At 37.4% G+C, this 24085-nt stretch overlaps 1 protein-coding gene and 2 long non-coding RNA genes across 3 annotated transcripts; 2 read left to right on the plus strand and 1 right to left on the minus strand.

Annotated features, from left to right (window-relative positions):
- Positions 1 to 11866: 11866 nt before the first annotated feature.
- On the minus strand, positions 11867 to 12332 carry LOC149092454 (uncharacterized). Its single transcript, XR_016197672.1, has 2 exons — positions 12109 to 12332; positions 11867 to 12045 (listed from the first exon to the last, which is right to left on the minus strand). It is a non-coding gene; the product is annotated as an uncharacterized LOC149092454 (long non-coding RNA).
- Positions 12333 to 12725: 393 nt separating this feature from the next.
- On the plus strand, positions 12726 to 13427 carry LOC149092455 (uncharacterized). Its single transcript, XR_016197685.1, has 2 exons — positions 12726 to 13281; positions 13336 to 13427. It is a non-coding gene; the product is annotated as an uncharacterized LOC149092455 (long non-coding RNA).
- Positions 13428 to 18510: 5083 nt separating this feature from the next.
- LOC149092456 (uncharacterized) lies at positions 18511 to 19394 on the plus strand. The gene has a single exon (XM_089256452.1). The coding sequence runs from the start codon at positions 18639 to 18641 to the stop codon at positions 19389 to 19391; it is 753 nt and encodes a 250-aa protein (XP_089112578.1). The 5' UTR covers positions 18511 to 18638; the 3' UTR covers positions 19392 to 19394.
- The last annotated feature ends 4691 nt before the right edge of the window (positions 19395 to 24085 follow it).

The following is a 24085-nucleotide window of genomic DNA, read 5'->3' on the forward strand; positions in this document are numbered from 1 at the left end:
TCATATGGTATACATGAGTACCAAATTTCAGCTCTCTAGCTCTCATATCTTTTGAAATCTCGGCGTTCATACAGACATACTTGTGTATACCATATGCAGTACGAGTCTGCTTTATTTTTTCGATAACTTATCCAATACCTTTTTTATCGAGGATAATCGAAAAGTGGATTTTGTTTTTTGAGCCTCATTGGAATACTGTTTGACGTGGAGACTTCACTGTGTATATGCATATGATGAATACAAACATTTTGTAATCAACAGATTTTGGATACCAGGCCCCCTTCATTTCAACTACTAGAGACTTTGCTTTAGAATGTACAGACATTTTAACCATATGATAACGTTCTGTTAAAAATTAAAAAAAAATTTTCAAATTATATTGCCCAGAGTGCAGCGCAGCCCAAGCGCAGTCGCTGCTTAGTGCACAGTTAGCAGAGCTCGGGCGCGTGAAGGGATATGTATGTATGTATGCGTGCATAAAAGAAGTGCAGAATGATATGAATATCAGCTTGGAGGGTTCAGGGTAGCTCCTAGTCGAGCAGTCTCGACTAGAGCCATCTTACTTGTTACATACGTGCCACACAGAATCATCATACCCCTTCCTAATGGGTTCAGGGTGTCAGCAAAATATCACAAGTACATAAAACTCTGCGTTAAATTTACTGAAGAGTTACCTATTAATGGGAACACACACTGTCTGTACACAATGTATTTACCAGCTCATTGGGATGGACCAAAAGAGCGCAATTTCATGGTATAGTTGTGTGTGCCCGTATATATTGCGGCATGTAAATAAACTTTTGGTGTCTGTTTCGCTTGTTTTCCGCCAAATGACTATATTAAATATATTTATTTAAATAATGCTGAAACGCGAACATACATATATTACCTGACAAAATTAAAAATATAGGAGAGTCAAATAGAAGGACCAATCACACTTGCTTAAACTTAATTACAATCGATAAAATGAAATAGGATGACTTCACGCGAACATGGATATACTGACTTGCTTACATATATTTAATAAAACTGTTATATACTTGACAAGCACAACTGTTAAAGTATCAATTAACATTCGATTTTTATACCCTGAACCTATTGAAAATGGGAAATCAGGGTATAATGGTTTTGAGTAAAAGTATGTAACGGGCAGAAGAAATCATCGCAGACCCCATAAAGTATATATTCTTGATCAGGACGACGAGCTGATTCAATATAGCCCTGTCCGTCTGTCCGACCGTCCGTCCGCCTGTATCTCAGAAGATACAAAAGCTAGAGAGCTGAAATACTCGTGTATACCATACGCAGTACGAGTTTGCTTTATTTTTTCGATAACTCATCCGATAACTTTTTTATCGAGAATAATCGAAAAATGTATCTTGTTTTTCAGCCTCATTTGAACACTTTTAGACCTGGAGACTCCAGACTTCGTGTGTATATACATATGATGAATAAAAACACACTTAAACAAGTAAGAAAACTCTCGTCGAGTGCGCTCGACTAGATACTACCCTGAACCAAACTAATAGAAAAGCACAATTAGTATGGTTCAAATTTCAATTTCGATGTATTTAAATATATAAAAATTTTGAAACAATTAAAAAAAAGAATTACGACAAAAGCTCTGGGTTTGAACCCGAGACTTCGTGATCAAGCGCCGCGCTTTCTACCTTGACGCCACCCTTCTGTTCTGATTTTCCATGTCAAAACTGAAATAGATTCACTGATGCAACGCCATCTAGCAGAACTAAACGAAACTAACTGCTGATGTGATTCTAAGAATGTGCTAGAAGATGTTTGAATGTATGTGTGCACACGTATAGGAAAACTGTTGTTGCTGCAGCACGTGCGTTTGTTAATTGGCCAAACATTTTGTTATTTTTTAACGTCGATTGACTTAACTGAATTTAATGAGACTTTCAGCATATGATCTACATATTTTATTGAATATTTGGCATTTAAAAAAAAACATGTCAAATCATTCACAATTAGCTATACTAGCATCTGACCTTCACTGGGGATTCTGGTGAATTCGGAGCCGGTATCAAAAATATAACAAAAACCGAAATTGTATAAAATGCATTGGAATATATTTTGAAAATTTGGAGACTATAGCTTTAAAAATGTAGGAGATATAAATTTATAACCTATTGCGCTTGGGTTGCGCTGCAGTGTTGGCAATATTATGAGAACTTATTTGTTGAATAATTTAATTTCTAGACGTACGATCGTAATGAAACTTTCAGAACGTAATCATGATGTTTAAATGTATGTGTATACCGAAGCACAAGTCTCTAGTATTTGATATACGACTTTTACAAAGATGAGGGTGAGGGGGTGGATTTAGGGGTGGGGGTAAATTTTAACAAAAACCAAAATTGTATAAATTTCATTTTAATATACATTTTAAATTTGGAGACTTTAGCTTGAAAGACTGCTCGACTAGAGCCTTCTTACTTGTTTTTATACCCTGAACCCATTGAAAATGGGAAATCAGGATATAATGGTTTTGTTAAAATGTATGTAACAGGCAGAAGGAAGCGTGGCAGACCCCACAAAGTATATATATTCTAGAGCTTTCTTACTTGTTTTTTGTTGAATCCTGTAAAATGAATTTCAATTTGATTTTTATAGCCCAAGTCTAAATTGAATTACTATGTGAATCGAAAGTGGAATATTTTAATGCTGAAATTTTCTGAAAGGCTTTATTATTCCTTAAGCAAGAGTTCTCAAGAGTAATGCAATTGCAATTACTGATACGAGGGGCTCCTCAGACATGTCGAATTTTCTTGTTAAGCAAACCGATTGCTCGTATCAATAAAAAGGTAATGTGATTTTTTAAGTATTCACCGCAAGCTCCTCTTGGCTTGGCGCTAAATTATTTTAGATTCAGCTTCACAAGTGGAGCTACACGAGGGTGGTAAAAATCAGCTCAAGTTGTGCGTGATATAACTATATAATTTAAACCGCTTGAAACGAATGGGTGCGGCACAGTTCAGTAACATTATGTATTAGCGGATATTCTACAGGAATTTAATATTGTTAGTTAAACAAGTATGAAGGCTCTAGTCGAGACTGCTCCACTAGGAAATACCACTAACCAGAGAACACATAGACCGGACACGTAGTGTAAAGTGTTTTGCACACTTTTTTTTTGACATTACGACCCACACAACTTCGTATTTGCTCGGCTCCTCACTTTTAGGTTCAGGCAACGAAAATATTCGAAAGCACAATCATTCTGCTTCATGCGCTCGACCGAGATGTTCGATGGTTGAACAAAAGGTCCCTCTGTGCTCAATGTTTCCTTTGCTCTCTCTCTCTCTCGGTGCTCTTTGCTCTCTCAAATGTGTTCTCTGGTTAGTGGTATAGTATAAACGAGTATGCATACAAAATTTCAGCTATCTATCTCTCTCGGACAGGGCTATATCGACTCAGCTCGGCGTTCTGATCAAGAATATATATACTTTCTGGGGTCTGCGATGATTCCTTTTGCCATTTACACACTTTTCACAAAACCTTTATACTCTGATTTCGCATTTTCAATGGGCTCAGGGTATAGCAAGTAAGAAGACTCTAGTCGAGACTGCTCGACTAGGAGATACCCTGAACCCTCCAGTCTGATATTCCAATCACTCTGCACCTTTTTTAGGCACACATAAATACACACGCACGTATTAGAACGCGCTCTGCTAACTGCGCAGTAAGGGGCGACTGCGCTTGTGCTGCGCTGCAGTGTGGGCAACATAATGAGGATTTACTTGGTGAATGTATTCATCATATGTATATACACAGTGAAGTCTCCACGTCTAATAGTATTCCAATGAAGCTTAAAAACCAAAATCAATTTTTCGATAATTCTCGATAAAAAAAGTTATCGGATGAGTTATCGAAAAAATAAAGCAAACTCGTACTGCGTATGGTACACACGATTATGCACACGAAATTTCAGCTCTCTAGCTCTTACATCTTCTGAGATCTCGGAGTTCATACGGACAGACGAACGGACGGATGGAGGGACGGACGGACAGATGGACAGGGCTATATCGTCTCAGCTCGTCGTGCTGATCAAGAATATATACACTTATGGTCTGCGATGATTCCTTCTTCCTGTTACATACTTTTTCACAAAAACATTATACCCTGATTTCCCATTTTCAATGGGTTCAGGGTATAATAAATTCTTCCAATCCAATTGTTGGTCAATTGTTGGCAAAATTATGAATACTTCTGTGATTTGCAAAGAATCGGGGTGAAATTTCTCGCCAAAAAAATATACAATAAATATTAACATAATTTCTAGCAAGTGTTGGTGCACTAGATAATTCTATAACATAAAACAAGTAAGAAAGCTCTAGTCGAGACTGCTCGACTACGAGATCCCCTGAACCCTACAAGCAACTGATATTTCAAAAATAATTAGCAAACACACACGCACACACACACACACACGCATACAAACAAACACACGCACACACACGCATACAAACAAACACACGCATATACACACACTCACATATACAGGCGATTGCGCTTGGGTTGCGCTGCAGTGTTGGCGATATTATGAGAACTTATTTGTGGAATAATTTAATTTCTAGACGTACGATCGTAATGAAACTTTCAGAACGTAATCATAATGTTAAAATGTATGTGTATACCGAAGCTCAAGTCTCTAGTATTTGATATACGACTTTTACAAAGATGAGGGTGAGGGGGTGGATTTAGGTGTGGGGGGTAAATTTTAACAAAAACCGAAATTGTATAAAATTCATCTTAATATACATTTTAAATTTGTAGACTCTAGCTTGAAAGATGTAGGAGATATAATTATTTAAGTGATCTTCGATAAGGTTTTTTATCGATAAAAAATATCGGAATGAGTTATCGTTTTTTAGTGATAAACTCGATCTGCGCGTGATATATACGGACATTTTAAAAAAAAGTTGAAGTCTCTAGCTCTTATATCTTCTGAAATCGACGCGTTCATACATACGGACGGACGGACGGACAGACAGACGGACAGGGCCAAATCGACTCAGCTTGTCGTCCTGATCAAGAATATATATACTTTGTGGGGTCTGCCACGCCTCCTTCTGCCTGTTACATACTTTTAACAAAACCATTATACCCTGATTTCCCATTTTCAATGGGTTCAGGGTATAACAAGTAAGAACGTCGCAGTCGGGCGGAATACTCATTCACAGTCCTTTTGTAAATTTAATTTAATTTGGCTTTAAAAAAATTTAGTACAAAACAATTATGCTTTTTGATTATCGAGTAATCGATAATTATTATATTGATCGTGCACTTTTTGAGTACAAACACTGACCAAACAACACATAGAGCAACGTTTTTCCACGCCGCAAAATCTGTCTAGCAGGGCCCGGCCAACTTTGTATTCGCTCGGCTTGGTATTGGCTGGCTCGGGTAACGAAAGATAGCACGACGAAATCAGTGCGCTCTAACTTAGAACTTAGCTCAGTATTGGGTGGGCACCAGGCATATTGCTTCCAATCCGACCCATATATATGCACATGAGTCGAAATTTAATATATTTGCGTCGGATGGTTTCCAATATGATTGCCGCTAAGCAAATACTGAGCTCCAAGATCAGCACCTAAAACCAAATATGAGCTATGGCAGTGGCTGTTGCATGGTTGGGCCTGCAGGTCGGGTTTGGGAGTTGGATACTTAGTTTTCATTGATGGTAATATGAACAATAACATGTACCTATCCTTTTTGAAGAAGAATTTGCTCCAAAATGCAGAAGAACTGCGTCTAGAAGGGCGATCCCGATTGCATCAGGCAAATGACCAAAACACTAAACCGGGTATTGACTAGTCCTGGCTGATCTGGAACAGTCCAAATGTGGTAAATCCGCTGGCCCAGTGGTCATACCTGAACGTTATAGAAAATTTGTGGGCAAAATTGGGCGTGGCCATTCGGAAATGGTCAATATTCAATAAAAATGACCTCAAAACGGCCGTGTTGGAGGATTGGCCAAAAATCTCCAGCGGAATCACCCGAAAATGAGTAAACTCGATGGAATCACTATTCAAGGAGGTGATTAAACAAAAATGATTTAAAAATTTATCGTAATTTAAGAATTTTTGGACAATAAAGTCATTGAAAGTGAAGTGCACGAAATAAGCTGTGACATGGAAAAGGACTGTTTTTATACCCTGAACCCATTGAAAATGGGAAATCAGGGTATAATGGTTTTGTTAAAAGTATGTAACAGGCAGAAGGAGGCGTGGCAGACCCCACAAAGTATATATATTCTTGATCAGGACGACAAGCTGAGTCGATTTGGCCCTGTCCGTCTGTCTGTCCGTCCGTCCGTCCGTCCGTATGTATGAACGCGTCGATTTCAGAAGATATAAGAGCTAGAGACTTCAACTTTTTTTTAAAATGTCCGTATATATCACGCGCAGATCGAGTTTATCACTAAAAAACGATAACTCATTCCGATATTTTTTTATCGATAAAAAACCTTATCGAAGATCACTTAAATAATTATATCTCCTACATCTTTCAAGCTAGAGTCTCCAAATTTAAAATGTATATTAAGATGAATTTTATACAATTTCGGTTTTTGTTAAAATTTACCCCCCACACCTAAATCCACCCCCTCACCCTCATCTTTGTAAAAGTCGTATATCAAATACTAGAGACTTGAGCTTCGGTATACACATACATTTTAACATTATGATTACGTTCTGAAAGTTTCATTACGATCGTACGTCTAGAAATTAAATTATTAAATAAGTTTTCATTATATTGCCAACACTGCAGCGCAACCCAAGCGCAATCGCCTGTATATGTGAGTGTGTGTATGCGTGTGTTTGTTTGTATGCGTGTGTGTGTGCGTGTATTTGTATGTATGCGTGTGTGTGTGTGTGTGCGTGTGTGTTTGCTAATTATTTTTGAAATATCAGTTGCTTGTAGGGTTCAGGGGATCTCGTAGTCGAGCAGTCTCGACTAGAGCTTTCTTACTTGTTTTTAGTTTTCTTTAGTTTTAAAACTTATTAATTATAATATAAAAACAAGTAAGAAAGCTCTAGTCGAGACTGCTCGACTACGAGATCCCCTGAACCCTTCGAGCAACTGATATTTCAATAATAATTCGCACATACACACGCACACACACACACACACACACACGCATACAAACAAACACACGCACACACACACACACACTCACGTATATACATTGAGCTTGGGTTGCGCTGCAGTGTTGGCGATATTATGAGAACTTATTTGTGGAATAATTTAATTTCTAGACGTACGATCGTAATGAAACTTTCAGAACGTAATCATGATGTAAAAAATGTATGTGTATACCGAAGCTCAAGTCTCTAGTATTTGATATACGACTTCTACAAAGATGAGGGTGAGGGGGTGAATTTGGGGGTGGGGGGTAAATTTTAACAAAAACCGAAATTGTATAAAATACATCTTTATATACATTTTAAATTTGGAGACTCTAGCTTGAAAGATGTAGGAGATATAATTTTTTAAGTGATCTTCGATACGGTTTTTTATCGATAAAAAAGTATCGGAATGAGTTATCGTTTTTTAGTGATAAACTCGATATGCGCGCGATATATACGGACATTTTAAAAAAAAATTTGAGGTCTCTAGCTCTTATATCTTCTGAGATCGACGCGTTCATACATACGGACAGACGGACGGACGGACGGACGGACGGACAGACAGACAGACGGACAGGGCCAAATCGACTCAGCTCGTCGTGCTGATCTAGAATATATATACTTTGTGGGGTCTGCCACGCCTCCTTCTGCCTGTTACATACATTTCAACAAAACCATTATACCCTGATTTCCCATTTTCAATGGGTTCAGGGTATAATAATCGAAAGTGTTAATACATAATGAATAACCAATAAATAAGACTTCATTTAAATTTTTAGGATATCTTTACTGGTTTAGCGGGAATACGGTTTCAAAGTTTTACTATGCTGCTGCATAGTACCCTTCTCACTGTATGTATATTTATGGGAAGGGTATGAATGCGTTGAGGCGCATAAAGAATATGATCTCGCGACAGGCATGCACACACACACTTGTAGTCCCTTGCTACATGTATGAGCATTTGTGACCTGCGTGCGTTACTCTTGCTGCTGTGCAAATTGTAAAGCCCAAAACTTGCCGTTGGCCGGCCTTGTGAAGTGAGCACATGCATACATACATTTGTGTATGTGTATGCTTGTATGGGATGGCAAGCTAATTGTCTCTGGATTTAGTAGTTTATAAATTTTGTATAATTTGAATCGTAGGGTGACTATCAAATGGGCCATTATGACTTAATTGTGTGTGCATGTGTGTAAGCATGGGGCATGAACATTGGCTGCCTACCTCAACTAATATATGTACATATATACTCAACACAAAGTATACAGTCGCTCACAGCTTATTTGACCCAACATAAAAATAAAAATTTCATTTGCTCATTACTTTATACTCAATACAAATTTTTGAAAAATTCAAACGAGGAATTGTTATTTCAATATTAAATTATACATAGTATAATATTAATTTAAAAAAAAAATAACAGTAAAAAAATAACAAAAACTAAAATCTATATACATATATAAAAGAGAGTTGTGAAAAGTTTTCCAGCACTTATAACTCGAGATCTGCTGGACCAATTTTCATGGTTTTGGATTTGTTGGATTTGTCTCTGCTACGAGTAGGATAGCTAATCTTAAAAATACTGAAAAAATTTCACGAATACTTGAAATACGCGGTTTTCCCTAAAGATTCTAATTTCCATTGATACTCAGTAGGCTTTTTAACAGTGATAGTTTTCGGTCCTGCTCTCATATTATACAATAGTATAGAAGTAAATCAGCCTACGGCACAGCCTAAGGTGAACCTGACTATTCATAAAAAAGCTAATTTTATAAAAAAAACAAGAAAGAAAGCTCTAGTCGAGACTGCTCGACTACGAGATCCCCTGAACCCTACAAGCAACTGATATTTCAATAATAAATAGCACACACACACACACACACACACACACGAATACAAACAAACAAACGCACACACATGCACATACAAATAAACACACGCATACACACACACTCACATATACAGGCGATTGCGCTTGGGTTGCGCTGCAGTGGCAATATAATGAAAACTTACTTGTTGAATAATTTAATTTCTAGACGTACGATCGTAATGAAACTTTCAGATCGTAATCATAATGTTAAAATGTATGTGTATACCGAAGCACAAGTCTCTAGTATTTGATATACGACTTTTACAAAGATGAGGGTGAGGGGGTAAATTTAGGGGTGGGGGGTAAATTTTAACAAAAACCGAAATTGTATAAAATACATCTTTATATACATTTTAAATTTGGAGACTCTAGCTTGAAAGATGTAGAAGATATCATTTTTTAAGTGCTCTTCGATAAGTTTTTTATCGATAAAAGAGTATCGGAATGAGTTATCGTTTTTTAGTGATAAACTCGATATGCGCGTGATATATGCGGACATTTTAAAAAAAAGTTTAAGTCTCTAGCTCTTATATCTTCTGAAATCGACGCGTTCATACATACGGACGGACGGACGGACGGACGGACGGACGGACAGACAGACGGACAGGGCCAAATCGACTCAGCTTGTCGCCCTGATCAAGAATATATATACTTTGTGGGGTCTGCCACGCCTCCTTCTGCCTGTTACATACTTTTAACAAAACCATTATACCCTGATTTCCCATTTTCAATGGGTTCAGGGTATAAAAATTTGTTTAATTTGTGTAAATTATTCATATTTATATGTACATATATCTCGATTGTTTTGTGGTTTTGTGCGAGGGCATATTCAGTATTATTATTAATAAAAATGCCGCGTCCTAGAAGATCTAATCTTTCCCGGCGGACCCATAATGCAATTAGGCAACGGAATAACGCGAGTCAATTATCTGACGAAGAACGAGAAATCGCCCGAGAAAGGCGCCGCAGTCAGTTCAAACGAATGTACCACTGTTGAATTCTAAACAGAGGGAAATCTATGATACACTGATTAATGCAATTGATGATGAATATGGTGGCTTATTTTTTTTGGATGCCCCCGGTGGAACTGGGAAGACATTTCTCATGTCATTGATTTTGGCAACTGTACGTGCGAGATCCGAAATTGCGGTAGCAATTGCTTCTTTTGGAATAGCGGCCACATTGTTAGACGGATGCCGTACGGCTCACTCAGCGTTAAAATTGCCATTAAATCTTCAAGCTACTGAACAACCGACATGTAACATTTCAAAACACTCTGCAATGGCCAAAGTATTAGTAGCATCAAAAATTATCATATGGGACGAATGCACAATGGCGCACAAACGCGCATTGGAAGCACTAGACCGAACATTAAAAGATCTGCGCAATGACTCGAGATGTTTTGGTGGTTCAATGATTTTATTATCTGGCGATGTCCGACAAACACTACCAGTAATTCCAAGATCTACTGCTGCCGACGAAATAAACGCTTGCCTCAAAGCATCCAATCTGTGGCGATATGTAACCAAACTTCGACTGTCTGTAAATATGAGAGTTGCATTGTTGAACGATCCATCTGCTGATGAGTTTTCTATTTCGTTTATATTTTTAAATACATCGGAATTGAAATTCGAACCATACTAAATGTGCTTTTCTATTAGTTTGGTTCAGGGTAGTATCTGGTCGAGCGCTCTCGACTAGAGTTTTCTTACTTGTTTTTCCATAAATTTAAAATACGTTCTACAAAAAAGATTTGAAGATTTTGTAACTTACATATTTTGGACACCACGTCCCTTTCTCTTCAACACATTTAAACATTATGATTACGTTCTGAAAGTTTCATTAAGATTGTACGTCTAGAAATTAAATCATTCAACAAATAAATTCTCATAATATTGCCCACAGTTCAGCGCAGCCCAAGCGCAGTCGCTGCTTACTGCACAGTCAGCAGAGCGCGTTTTTATACTCATTCACGAAGTGAATTATTATACTCATTCACGGAGTGAATTATTATACTCATTCACGAAGTGAATTAGTATATTGGTTTTGTGCAATGTCCGTCTTGCTGTCCGTCCGTCTGTCAGTTCTTCCTTCTGTCCGTCTGTCCGTATGAACGCAGATCATTTCGCCGCTATTGAAGCTAGAGAAAAAGAAATTTGGAACACATACTCGTGTATAACTCCGATTTATAAAGTGTTAAAATTTTCCCGATCCGCCCACTAGGGGAGTGGCAAATCGGAAAATGCATTTTCCGATATACCAGAAATCATGTGAGTCTTATACCGAAGTACAAGAAATTTGCAGGCATAATGGTGGTACGAGATTTTTTCTCGTATCGAGGTTTAAATCTTTGCCGCAAATCAAATGTTATAAAAAATAAACGTCACAATATTGTTGAATGGTGAGTTTCCATATAAAAACATGAATTGCAGGAGGCCTTCCTCCATTCAATCGTGGAATTACCCTTACCCTACTGGGTCTTAGAACTAAAGAGGAATAATAAGGGCTTCTCTTTGGAAACGGATATAAAAGAACAAGTGATCACTTCAAGCAACTGATATTTCAATATTAATTAGCACACTCACATACACTGCGACTGTGCTTGGGCGCTGCAATGTTGGCAATAAATGAGAATTTTTTGTTGAATAATTTACTTTCTAGACGTACAATCTTCTAGAAACTTTCAAATATGGAAGTAAGGTGGTGGATATAGAGGTGGAGGGTAAATGTGAAAAAAAATCGAAATTGTATAAAATTGTTCAAACTGGACAAATTTAAAACTAACTCGTAGACCCAGGTTGAATAGCCACAATAAAATAATAAATAATGACTAGTTAAAAAGTTATTTCTGCATTATGATTTGTATATTTGAATTATACAACATTATATTTCGAAAACCAGCTCTAGCTCTTAATCTTTTGGTGGTGGTGGTGGGTCTTGCCTAGGGTCAACGCCGTCAGGGCCACCAGCAGTAGCATAGCAGCCCGATGCCAAGACAGCCAGCACAGCAGTGAGTAGAATCTGTGAGTAAGAGACACCATTATAAGAATACTTTTAAGTGAGTAAACAAATTTTCTGCCTTACCAGTTTCATGTTGATTGTAGCTTCCTTTAAAACGAAGATATCATTCGGCCCTGAGCCTTCCATTTTATACCTTTTTGAAAGCATGACTGCAACGAATCGAAATTACCACACGTATCCATAATGTATCAATTTCACAAAATAAATTTGCTTGACATCTAGTCTGACACGGCCGAAACGTATCAGATTAGTTATTTGTACTAGAATTAAATCACGTGGAACAACACATTTACTGTACTTCCAGAAAATATAACAATACTAGCTGGTCCGGCAAACGTTGCATTGCCCTATCTATTATTTCTAGGTAAACAAGTAAGAAGAGTCTAGTCGAGACTGCTCGACTAGGAGATACCCTGAACCCTCCAGTCCGACATTTCAATCACTCTGCACCTTTTTTAGGCACACACGCATTAGAACGCGCTCTTCTAACTGCGCAGTAAGGGGCGACTGCGCTTGGGCTGCGCTGCAGTGTGTTCAATATTAAACGAATTTATTTGTTGAATAATTTATTTTCTAGACCTCCAATCTTAATGAAACTTTCAGAACATACTCATAATGTTCAAATGAATGTACATTCCAAAGGACAAGTCTCTACTACTTTTACAAAGGTGAGAGTGAGGGGTCGAATTTAGGGATGGGGGGTAAATTTTAACAAAAACCGAAATTATGTAAACTACACATCATTCTACATTTAAAATTTGGAAGCTCCAGCTCTAAAGATGTAGTAGATATAATTAAATAACTAGCTTTCGATAAGGTTTTTAATCGATAGTAAAATATCGGGAGTAGATATCGATTTTTAGTGATAAACTTGATATGCGCGTGATATACACGGACCTAGGAAAAAAATTTCAAGTCTCTAGCTCTTATATCTTCTTAGATCAACGCGTTCATACATACGGACGGACGGACGGACGGACAGACAGACAGACGGACAGGGCCAAATCGACTCAGCTCGTCGCCCTGATCAAGAATATATATACTTTGTGGGGTCTGCCACGCCTCCTTCTGCCTATTACATACATGGTAACAAAACCATTATACCCTGATTTCCCATTTTCAATGGGTTCAGGGTATAAAAATTGTTGAAAGCTATGTTGTTCAGATTGGGATACACTCTGATTAATTTATTAATCGGATTTTCATTCAAGCACCTTGTGGTAAACGACATTCTTTGTTTTTTGGTTAGGTGCAAGAACAAATAATGCGGATGGTTTGCCAACATGTGAGCATGCCACGTAGAATTGACCATGAGAAAAACACGCATTTTCTAGATTGAGGCCACAAATAGTCAAAGATTGGCCCTGTGATTTGTTGATCGTCATGGCGAAGGCAAGACGAATCGGGAATTTAATTCGTTTAAACTCAAAGGGCTTATCTGTTGGGATCATCGGAATCCTAGGAATAAGAACTTCCTCATCTTTAACTTTTCCTTTGAGTATTGACGCGTGAATCACATCGCATTGGTTGGTTTAAATTTCTAAGCATGATAACTACCAAACCAACCTTCAGTTGTAAATTGTGCGGTGGTAAAACAGGCACATCCAAGAAGTTCAAAAATTCAGTAGGATAATTAGTGGCTTCTTCTTCGTTTATTACACAGTCGATAGCTTTGAATGAATGCAGAGTACCAACGATGTTATTTTGAATTATAAAATTAAGGTCATTCACACCTTTTTTTTAGCCGTTAAATTGCTCGCTCACTTAACCATTTAGAATTTTTGTGGAAAGCAATGATATTCGGAAATACTTTGTTGATAAGCGCATCTTTGAATAAGACGAAATTGCAAAAATTTTGAGGAAATGAAATCAAGCCACTCGATTCGTCAACAGGAATACGGCCATTACAGAAATTCAGCAATTGCTTCAAGTAATCATCAGCAGATAGATCGTTCAACAATGCAACTCTCATATTTACAGACAGTCGAAGTTTGGTTACATATCGCCACAGATTGGATGCTTTGAGGCAAGCGTTTATTTCGTCGGCAGCAGTAGATCTTGGAATTACTGGTAGTGTTTGTCGTAAATCGCCAGATAATAAAATCCTTGAACCATTTCTTATTGCCGTTTCACGGGCTGCCTCTCTTTGAGAAGCACGAACTAAAGCCCTTCTTTGCTGGGTACTAACGCGGCGCCTTTCTCGGGCGATTTCTCGTTCTTCGTCAGATTATTGACTCGCGATATTCCGTTGCCAATTGCATCATGTGTCCGCTGGGAAAGATTAGATCTTCTAGGACTCGGCATTTTTATACTCATTCACGAAGTGAATTAGTATATTGGTTTTGTGCAATGTCCGTCTTTCTGTCCGTCCGTCTGTCCGTATGAACGCAGTTCATTTCACCGCTATTGAAGCTGGAGACTAGAAATTCGGAGCACATACTCGTGTATAACTTCGATTGATAAAGTGTTAAAGTGTTAGAAGCTTCAAATTTGGATAGTTGAGTTACTGGTAACCTCCTCTATCGATGCCCCAAAAATAATTGTCACGCCTCTTTGGGGGCGTGGCATATCGAAAAATAATTTTCACATTTTTTTAGCGTAAGCATTCAAATTTCGCCTATACGTTACCGCTCTTTCTAAGAACTGGCCAAAAATGAGGTATCTACGGCCACTAGGGGCGTGGCAATCGGCATTTGTAGTATCAAATTGCGACATTTATATGCTTGAGCTATCTATGTATGTACATGAATATACAAATAGGCTTAATAGGCATTGATAACACGGAAGGAAACATTTTTATAAAATTTAAAAATAAAATTTAAATATTTAAAAAATATAAAAGAAGCTAAAATAATAAATTTTGCAATTTACAAAAAAGAGTTTTCCGCGGGATTTGAACTCGCACCCAAGCCATGTTTGTCAAAATAACAAAAACAAATTTAGCCGGCGCCTTTGCCGACAGCGCTACCACCTACTGTCAACAAACACAATTAAAATGAAATCCAAAAATCAGATTCTTGTTATGACGCATTATAGAAAACAAGAGCCAGAGTAGCGGATGATAAATTTGCATTACATACATACACACATACAAATGAGCGCGTGCATAAGAAAGGCTGGAATGCTTGATGCTACATATGCGTGCAGGCTTATGTACATACATATACATGCATATATGCGTACATACATTTATGAGGGCTATTTAAGAAGAAACAAATTTAAACTTATAAAATTGTTCAATTAGAAAAAAGAATAAAATAAATATCTATTTTATAAAAAACGAAATATGTATGAAAATACAAACATAACATTGAAAGTGTTTTGAACCTCCGCCGCTGTAACATAACTCGCGACGCCTTTAGCACCCAATTTGGTAGCTGAAATACAGTAAGCTAATAACAGAGCGTCATCTGACAAAACTAGAATAACAGCTAGAAAATCCAGAAATCAGTCGCAATTCTTAGAATGCTAAAAAGCGCGCTTTTTTAATGTAAGCAAACGCTTAAGACGCTTAAAACGCTTAGGTGTGACCGAAAGCTATCAACGAAAATTACCATACATTTGTACTCAAAAAGTGCACGATCAATATAATAAGTATCGATTACTCGATACAAATTACAAAAAGCTACAATATAATCAAAAAGCATAATTGTTTTGTACTACATTTTTTTAAAACAAATTAAATTAAATTTACAAAGGGACTGTGAATGAGTATTCCGCAGTCGGTAACGCCCGACTGCAACGTTCTTACTTGTTATATGTATGTATACATATGTGCATAAAAGAAATACAGAACGATTAGAATATCAGCTTGGAGGGTTCAGGGTATCTCCTAGTCGAGCAGTCTCGACTAGAGCCTCATTACTTGTTTTGTATTGATCTTTATTCTTCTCAGCCCCGATTTATATACTCAGACTCATGCATATTTTCATCCCTTAAATCTAGTGTGTCTATTGCAGAGTGTGTAAGGCTCGGCATTGGGCCATTACATATTCTTATCTTATCGCTGAGTTTGTAAGACTCTGCGTAGGTTTATTAGTTATTCTTATCCTATCGCTGAGTTTGTAAGGCCCAGCACTTGTCTCTTACGTAATCTGACTCTTGGGTTGCATTTGTCTATTTATAGAGTGCGTATATGTAACCCTTACATTTTCCCAGCGAACGGCCTGTTAGTTGTTGACGCATGTATATGATCTTCGCATATTCATATGTTCATACTTGAGCAACTAGAGACTTGTGCTTTGGTACATACACGCACTTTAATGTTATATTTACGATCTGAAAGTTTCATGTTTTCTGTGTGTGTGTGTTTCTTGTGTAAGCACGCGAAGAATTATTGAAATATCAATTCTTCGAAGGATTTAAAGGATTTCGTAGTCGAGCAGTCTCTACTAGAGCTTTATTTTTTGTTAAGCATATTTATTATAATTGAAAATATTTTTGACCGCTGAGTCTACGTTAGTGACCAATAATTAATGAAAATACTACAGAGACAGGAGGACCAGCTGCATGATGTAGTCTTTAATAATAATTCAATATATTTAAACGAAAATAGAAACGAGAACGTAAGCTAAAACGGCAAGCCAATTAAGACCGCCCCCCACGGCGAAGAGCAAAAAAACTCATGCATACGCCTGCAAAATAACACGTATACGCCGGATGGTGCGGAACGCATTCAATTGAAAGACCGGAAGTGTCGCGTGGATTCATGTGTGTTGGTCTGAATAAGCACATGATGCCTAGGTCTGTGCCAAATCAATCTTTTAGCCATTTCCTCTTCGCCCGGTGTTCCATTTGGCACTCTGGTCTCTCCATATCTTTTTCCCTCCCAGCTTGCAGTGGGGTCCTTTTGTATGCCTGTTAACTTGCGCTTAATGGCTCGCTGGCATCAATGTTTATTGCGAGCATTGTTGGCTTGCGGTCGGCTTTTAAGGTGCTGCAAAAATTTATTAGCTCCCTAATTTTTTCGTTCAACCGCATGTCACGTGGCTGCAGACACAGATGATGTGGTTGTCGCTGCGTATACGTGAGGGCTAACGTTTTCAGCTGTGCCGTTCCCACGGCCAAAATTAAATTTTGTTAGCTGTCAGTGGACCTTTTATGGCCATTTCCAAATATTCTATGAAATTCATTTTTTACTTTCACACTCACTCAAGGGAAGTGGGCAAAATAATCAAGTCTTTTATATTTAAGTATATTTACTCTAAAACTTGAAATACAAATTGGGGGCGAAGGAAGCGTGGTATCCAAAATCTGTAAATTACAATATGTTTGTATTCATCATATGAATATATACAGTAAAACTGAAGATTTAGATTCCTGATCTAAAAGTGTTCAAATGAGGCTGTAAAAGCAAAATCTATTTTTCGATTATCGAATGGGTTATCGAAAAAATATGATAAACTCGTACTGCTTATGGTATACACGAGTATGATAAAAATAATTAAGTAGGGTAGATTGATAGTAAAACCATTATTTATGCTAAAAACAGAAAGAATACCTGTATGATAATAAACGTTTCCTATCAAATGCCTCAAACTGTCTATTTCAGATGTTTCACATCTGATATTTCGCCATTTGTGTTGGCTCATGCTTATTTGATTTAATTTTTAACTTTTGGGTGCGAAGTCTTCCATTTGGGCCTTTCGAAATGCCGCGTGTTGCCTGCTGATGTTTTTTTGTCTTACCGATAATGCCAATCAAAATGCAGCCCATCACCAGAAAGCAGCAGAAAGTGGCCGTGTGTAAACATGGCCAAGTGTCAGGACAGACCACATTGAAAGCCACCACGTTTCATTGATTAGCGTGTGCCTCTCAGCAGCTGAATGGTGAATGGTAAGCACTGCCTGCAGAAAAGTGAATTCAGAGGGCTTCACAGGGCACATATATATCAAATTATTTATAGTACTTAATAATACGGGCTTATTACTGTCGACTGTAGAAGTAAATCTACAGATACAAATATTTGTAGGATATATTTTTACTACGTATTGGTGATATTATGAGTTGTTTCTTGTGTCTGAGCAGAGTCTCTAACAGAGAATCTAAATATGAATGGGGCTAAGTGCTTGCGCATATGAATTGACACATTCGTCTAGCAAATGTGTCCGCGTGTTCAGGCATGAACATTCATAACATACAAACATGTGCAGACAGAGATAAAGATAAGAGCCACTTGAGTGAAATTTAAATAAGCTTTAAGCAACATGTAATAATTTGAAAAAAGGCATATATTGAATTGAATGAATTAAATAGGCAGAAGACCTCCGACCCTTAAAGCCTCAGAATATATAAGAAGCCACGCCAAGCCTGGCAAATTCAGCCAGAGATACACTAGACTTAAGAGTAGAATTTATGCATGAGGTTGCGTATGAAAAATTAGGCTCGCTAGAATAAATAGTAATACAAAACTACTGAGAGAAGCGCATTAAAATTTCAAGTCGTTAGCAATATCTATAAACTAGGTACACAAATTCAGAGACCTAGTGACGATCCAAGAACTCTTTTCAGTTCATGACACATTAATTATATATTTTCGTACACATCGCTTTTAAGGTTAACAAATTTCCATAATTTATCAAAGAAAAATTGAAATGGACGCCGCCGAAATTCTTGCAATAAAATCCGTAATGAAGAAAAGCGATTTATCGTTGAAATTAACGAGGAGGGATAAGAAGCGAATGGAGAAGGTCTATTTGGTGACATTGCTCTTCGTGGCCAGCGGCTTGAGCCAGATGGCAATAGCGAGGACTACGAGGTTCGATTTGCGCGGCACGGTGCCCATGCCATGTCTAATGTGGCTGGTCACAGGCCTGGTGTGTATCATCCTAATGGTATATACCGAGCTACACGATACGTTTCCCATCAACTGGACGCTGGGCTTTGTGACCGTCGAGAGTATGACCCTATGTGTCATATGCTACGACTGGACCTCGATGAGCTCATGGTTGGCCTCCCTGGTTGTATTGGCGGTTTTGGTGGTCAACGTGATTGTGTACGGCATTGCCTCGAGCTGTCCGCTGTGCTGCATACCTACTTATCGCGCAATGCTGATAGCAACAATTGTCTATACCATCGTCTATGTACTAATAGTGATTGTCGTCTTCTCGGTCCATAAAGGGTATCTGGTACTCGCTGATGGGTGGACTTTCCTATACGTGACTTTAATGTCGTTCTACAGTGCCAGCCTAGTACATAATCGCCACATGGATGTATACCGATCTGACGAATATATGCTTTCCGCTACATTAATATCATCAATGTTTTTATATATGATCCATCTGCTTCTTGCCGTTTTGGGTTATAGCTTGGCCTTACATGCGAAATATACGGAAGAACGTTACTGAACAATTATATTATTTTAATAACTTTTCTGCAACGTAGAGTAAATAAATTGTCGCTTCAAGGGGTACAATAATTCATAAATGGAATTGATGAAATTAGCATAGCTCGGGCAAAAGTAAGCAAACATACTCTTTTAAAGGACTAGAAAAAAGTGGCAAAAGAAGAAATACCAAATATCTTGTATACATACGTTATAATATTTAGCTGTGGGCTCTATTTCTGTGCGAGAGATTGCACAGAGTGCGCTGTGTATTCAGGTAGAAGAGAGTTGATAAAAAGTTACGACACTCAAAAAGGGCCAACAATTTTGTGCCAAAAATAGCCACACAATTCCTGCAAATAAAATGTGTTCGACGGACACGGAAATGAAACTTTCGCTCAACAGTTTCGATTCACACAAATCAGCATGCCTCAGCGAGTGCTTTGTTTCGGACAAAAAATTACCTGTAATGGCGGTGTAACATAAGTAAAAGACATCTAAAGTGTCAACGAACCCCATAGAGTGAGTCAATAAAAAACAAGTAAGAAAACTCTAGTCGAGAGCGCTCGACTAGATACTACCCTGAACCAAACTAATAGAAAAGCACATTTAGTATGGTTCAAATTATATAAATATAAATGAAATAGAAAACTCATTTAATTATATATATAAAAATTTTGAAACAATTAAAAAAAAAAGAATTACGACACGCTCTGGTGTTGAACCCAAGACCTCTTGATCAAGCGCCGCGCTTTCTACCTTGACGCCACCCTTCCGTTCCGATTTTCAATGTCAAAACTGAAATAGATTCACTGCTACAGCGCCATCTACCAAATCTAAGTCAAACTAACTGCTGATGTGACTGTGAAGAATGTGCGAGAATAACCAAACTAATAAAAACGTACATATAGTATGGTTAAAATTTCAATTTCGATTTTTGAAAATATATAAGAGAAATTTAATCAAATATATAAAAATTTTGAAGCAATTAAAAGAAAACTACAATACGCCCAGCAGGATTCGAACCAGAGACCTCGCGATCGAGCGCCTCGCCCTCTACCATGACGCCACTCCTCTGTTCTTATTTGAAATGTCAAAACTGAAATAGATTCACTGATGCAACGCCATCTAGCAGAACTAAACGAAACTAACTGCTGATGTAATTCTAAGAATGTGCTAGAAGATGTTTGAATGTATGTGTGCACACGTATTGGAATACTGCTGTTGCTGCAGCACGTGTGTTTGTTAATTGGCCAAACATTTTGTTATTTTTTAACGTCGATTGACTAAACCGAATTTAATGAGACTTTCAGCATATGATCTACATATTTTATTGAATATTTGGCATTTAAAAAAAAACATGTCAAATCATTCACAATTAGCTATACTAGCATCTGGCCTTCACTGGGGATTCTGGTGAATTTGGAGCCGGTATCCAAAATATAACAAAAACCGAAATTGTATAAAATGCATTGGAATATATTAATTAAAATTAACCAAATTAAAATTTGGACACCATAGCTCTAAAAATGTAGGAGATATAAATTTATAACCTATTGCGCTTGGGTTGCGCTGCAGTTTTGGCAATATTATGAGAACTTATTTGTTGAATAATTTAATTTCTAGACGTACGATCGTAATGAAACTTTCAGAACGTAATCATGATGTTTAAATGTATGTGTATACCGAAGCACAAGTCTCTAGTATTTGATATACGACTTTTACAAAGATGAGGGTGAGGGGGTGGATTTTGGGGTGGGGGGTAAATTTTAATAAAAACCGAAATTGTATAAAATTTATCTTAATATACATTATAAATTTGGAGACTCTAGCTTTAATGATGTAGGAGATATAATTATTTAAGTGATCTTCGATAAGGTTTTTTATCGATAAAAAAATATCGGAATGAGTTATCGTTTTTTAGTGATAAACTCGATATGCGCGTGATATATACGGACATTTTAAAAAAAAGTTGAAGAGTCTAGCTCTTATATCTTCTGAAATCGACGCGTTCAAACATACGGACAGACGGACGGACGGACAGACAGACAGACAGACAGGGCTAAATCGACTCAGCTCGTCGCCCTGATCAAGAATATATATACTTTGTGGGGTCTGCCACGCCTCCATTATACATACATTTTAACAAAACCATTATACCCTGATTTCCCATTTTCAATGGGTTCAGGGTATAATAAACTGGACGGTCAAGGCTTAATCCACTTTATTAAAGGTAGGCCTAAGTGCGGAGTAAGCTCCAGGTAAGGTGTTAAACTCTATTCAAATTTGAGCTTTCATTTTCAATGTTTGCCAAATTTGAAATGTGAATAGTGTTAAAGTACAAATATGTTTGACTTTTAAGTTTTAGGAGAAATGCGGAGAGGAATGTAGTTGTTGTCTTACTGCCGAATTTATAAATGGCGAAAAATGTAATTTGGCAAGGAATTTCTCTAGAGGCTCTAAAATCAATGAAAAACATATATGGAATGATTTACGAATAGGAAAATGTTTTCTTTTGTCTGTTATAGACTTAAACGAAAGCAGACAATCCATTTTTAAAGAGTTCAGGCTTTTATTTCTACTGCACAAAAACCATTTGGACAGTCCATAAAGAGTCAAATCAAGCTTCTAACTAACAAGGACAAAATTAAATTACATCTCCGAAGTCCTGAGCGTCCTTTTTTCATTCGATTTGTCAGCCAACAAAATTACATTGACAGATAGTCGCCCGCCCTTGACTTGTCCAATAAGTTATGGAAAACTGGACTAAGCAAATATGTTCGATTTAATATATTTTATGGGGTAAAGAAATACTGGTATAAATCACTATACCTTTAAGTATTTACTTTTAAGTAAATTTTAAATTTGAGAAGCATTAAATACAAAGTATCCAAATATAGGAATACCTTTTTGCTTGCAATAAAATTAACGTGGACAGACTGCCAAAAGGCCAAAAGTACCGCAGACATAAGAAATTAAATGAGTCGAAACATCGAAGTAAGACTTAACGTATTTAATTGACACGCGATGGGAAGAACAATTGGCAAAGAAATCTCCAACAATTTGCTGAACAAATGCACAGATTAATCATTCAAAGTTTCCGTTGGCCTGTCAACGCGACAAATTTGTTAGAGCTCCAAACACAGCAGAGTAACCTCTGTCCTCTGACTTGCCCCTAATCCTTGGAGACAGCACACTTAAAGAATAAGCTGCTTGCTCCAGTTGTCTTGCTTCAGTTCGACATGTGGAAAGTTGCCAACTGTTTGATAAATGCGAAACCTTAGTTCCGATGAGTGCCAGTTAAGTGGGCATTAAGACGCTGAGTTGTAAAAGTAAAGAAGCCAAGCATTACATTATACAATTCAAATGACATAGGACATAAGTCCTTCAAAGCCATCGAAATACATTGTGAACAAATATTCGAAAGACATATATTACAACATATGTCTATGTATATAACAAAAACAGGAAGCAAACAGAATTTATCATATGCAATGCAAAGTTTTAATGATTATTGTATTTGTCTCTTTTTTTTGACATGTGTATAACTTCTCAAATTTCTGCAACATCCGAGTCATGTCCCTTGGGTGAAGCAACTAAGCAATTGCATGATTTAAGCCGCAACTTAAAGTAGTGGCAGATTGTTGGCTGGCTTGTAAGTCACTTCTGATAAATGGACTTAATCAGCTGTTGTCAAGGGTGAGCATCCTCCAACAGCTAGCAGCATATCCAGGAGAGAGTTGACAAATGAAAATCTCGCCTGTCCTCTGACTTAAAAGCTCTTGCGTGGCTGCGTATTTCGTTTCGATGGCTCTTCTCGCCTACCTGTAGTTATACAGATTAGTTATATAAATGGGAAAGTAGGCAACAGGAGCATAGCTGGTGGCGTTCTTTTCATTTTCATTCGCAATCGACACAGACGCGAAAGTGGGCGACTTCATCCTGTAAGTATTCGACCAATGTGAGGCATTTCTCGTTGGAAGATAATAGGTTACCAGCCTTGACGGCTCGGCTGTGTTCCAGAAGATAATGACTACAGCTACTCCCTAATTGATATTTATGTTCTTCAATGTACTTTTTTCTAAAGAGGGTTGAACACTGAATGTTTAAAATATCCCTTGGTATACAAAGATTGGCAGCACTATGTACTTGTTATGGACGTATGGGATTAAAATTATTTTAATTTGTGATGCTTTATGTTCAACTAATTTGAACTTGTTAGTCATTGTTGACTAGTGCCCTTAATAGCATTTAAGACGTCCAGCAGAATTGAAACTTTTAAGTCTCTCAAAGTCTAAAGTCTGTTTAAGTCTAAAGTCTCTACTTATAGAATACAATTATATTGTCCTGGTATTTTGCAGACGTAGCTGTTAAGTTCGTTGTAATCATGAATAGATGCAAAAAGTTTAGCAGGAAGTAGACTGAGCTCTGTTTAATATACACAGACAGCAATAAGTAGGGACAAACTATACGGCAGCTATTTTATGAAGAGTTCTATAGGAATGGACGACAGCAGCAGAAGATAATTGCCTATATTATAGTGAGGAAATTATTTTCATCCCGCCAGACAAGTTGAGCAAGAAACCAGTATTAAACATTAATTGGACGGCGAGAGTGAATTTAATTAAGCATTGCCAGCTGCCGGAGGAGAGATATATGCGTATCTACATACAGTTATGTGTGTGTGTGTGTGTGTGTGTGTGTGAGTGAGTGGCG

The sequence above is a fragment of the Drosophila navojoa genome, chromosome 2 (genome assembly GCF_054131105.1).
Source record: "Drosophila navojoa isolate 15081-1374.11 chromosome 2, UAZ_NAV_1.0, whole genome shotgun sequence".
Lineage (NCBI taxonomy): Eukaryota > Metazoa > Arthropoda > Insecta > Diptera > Drosophilidae > Drosophila > Drosophila navojoa.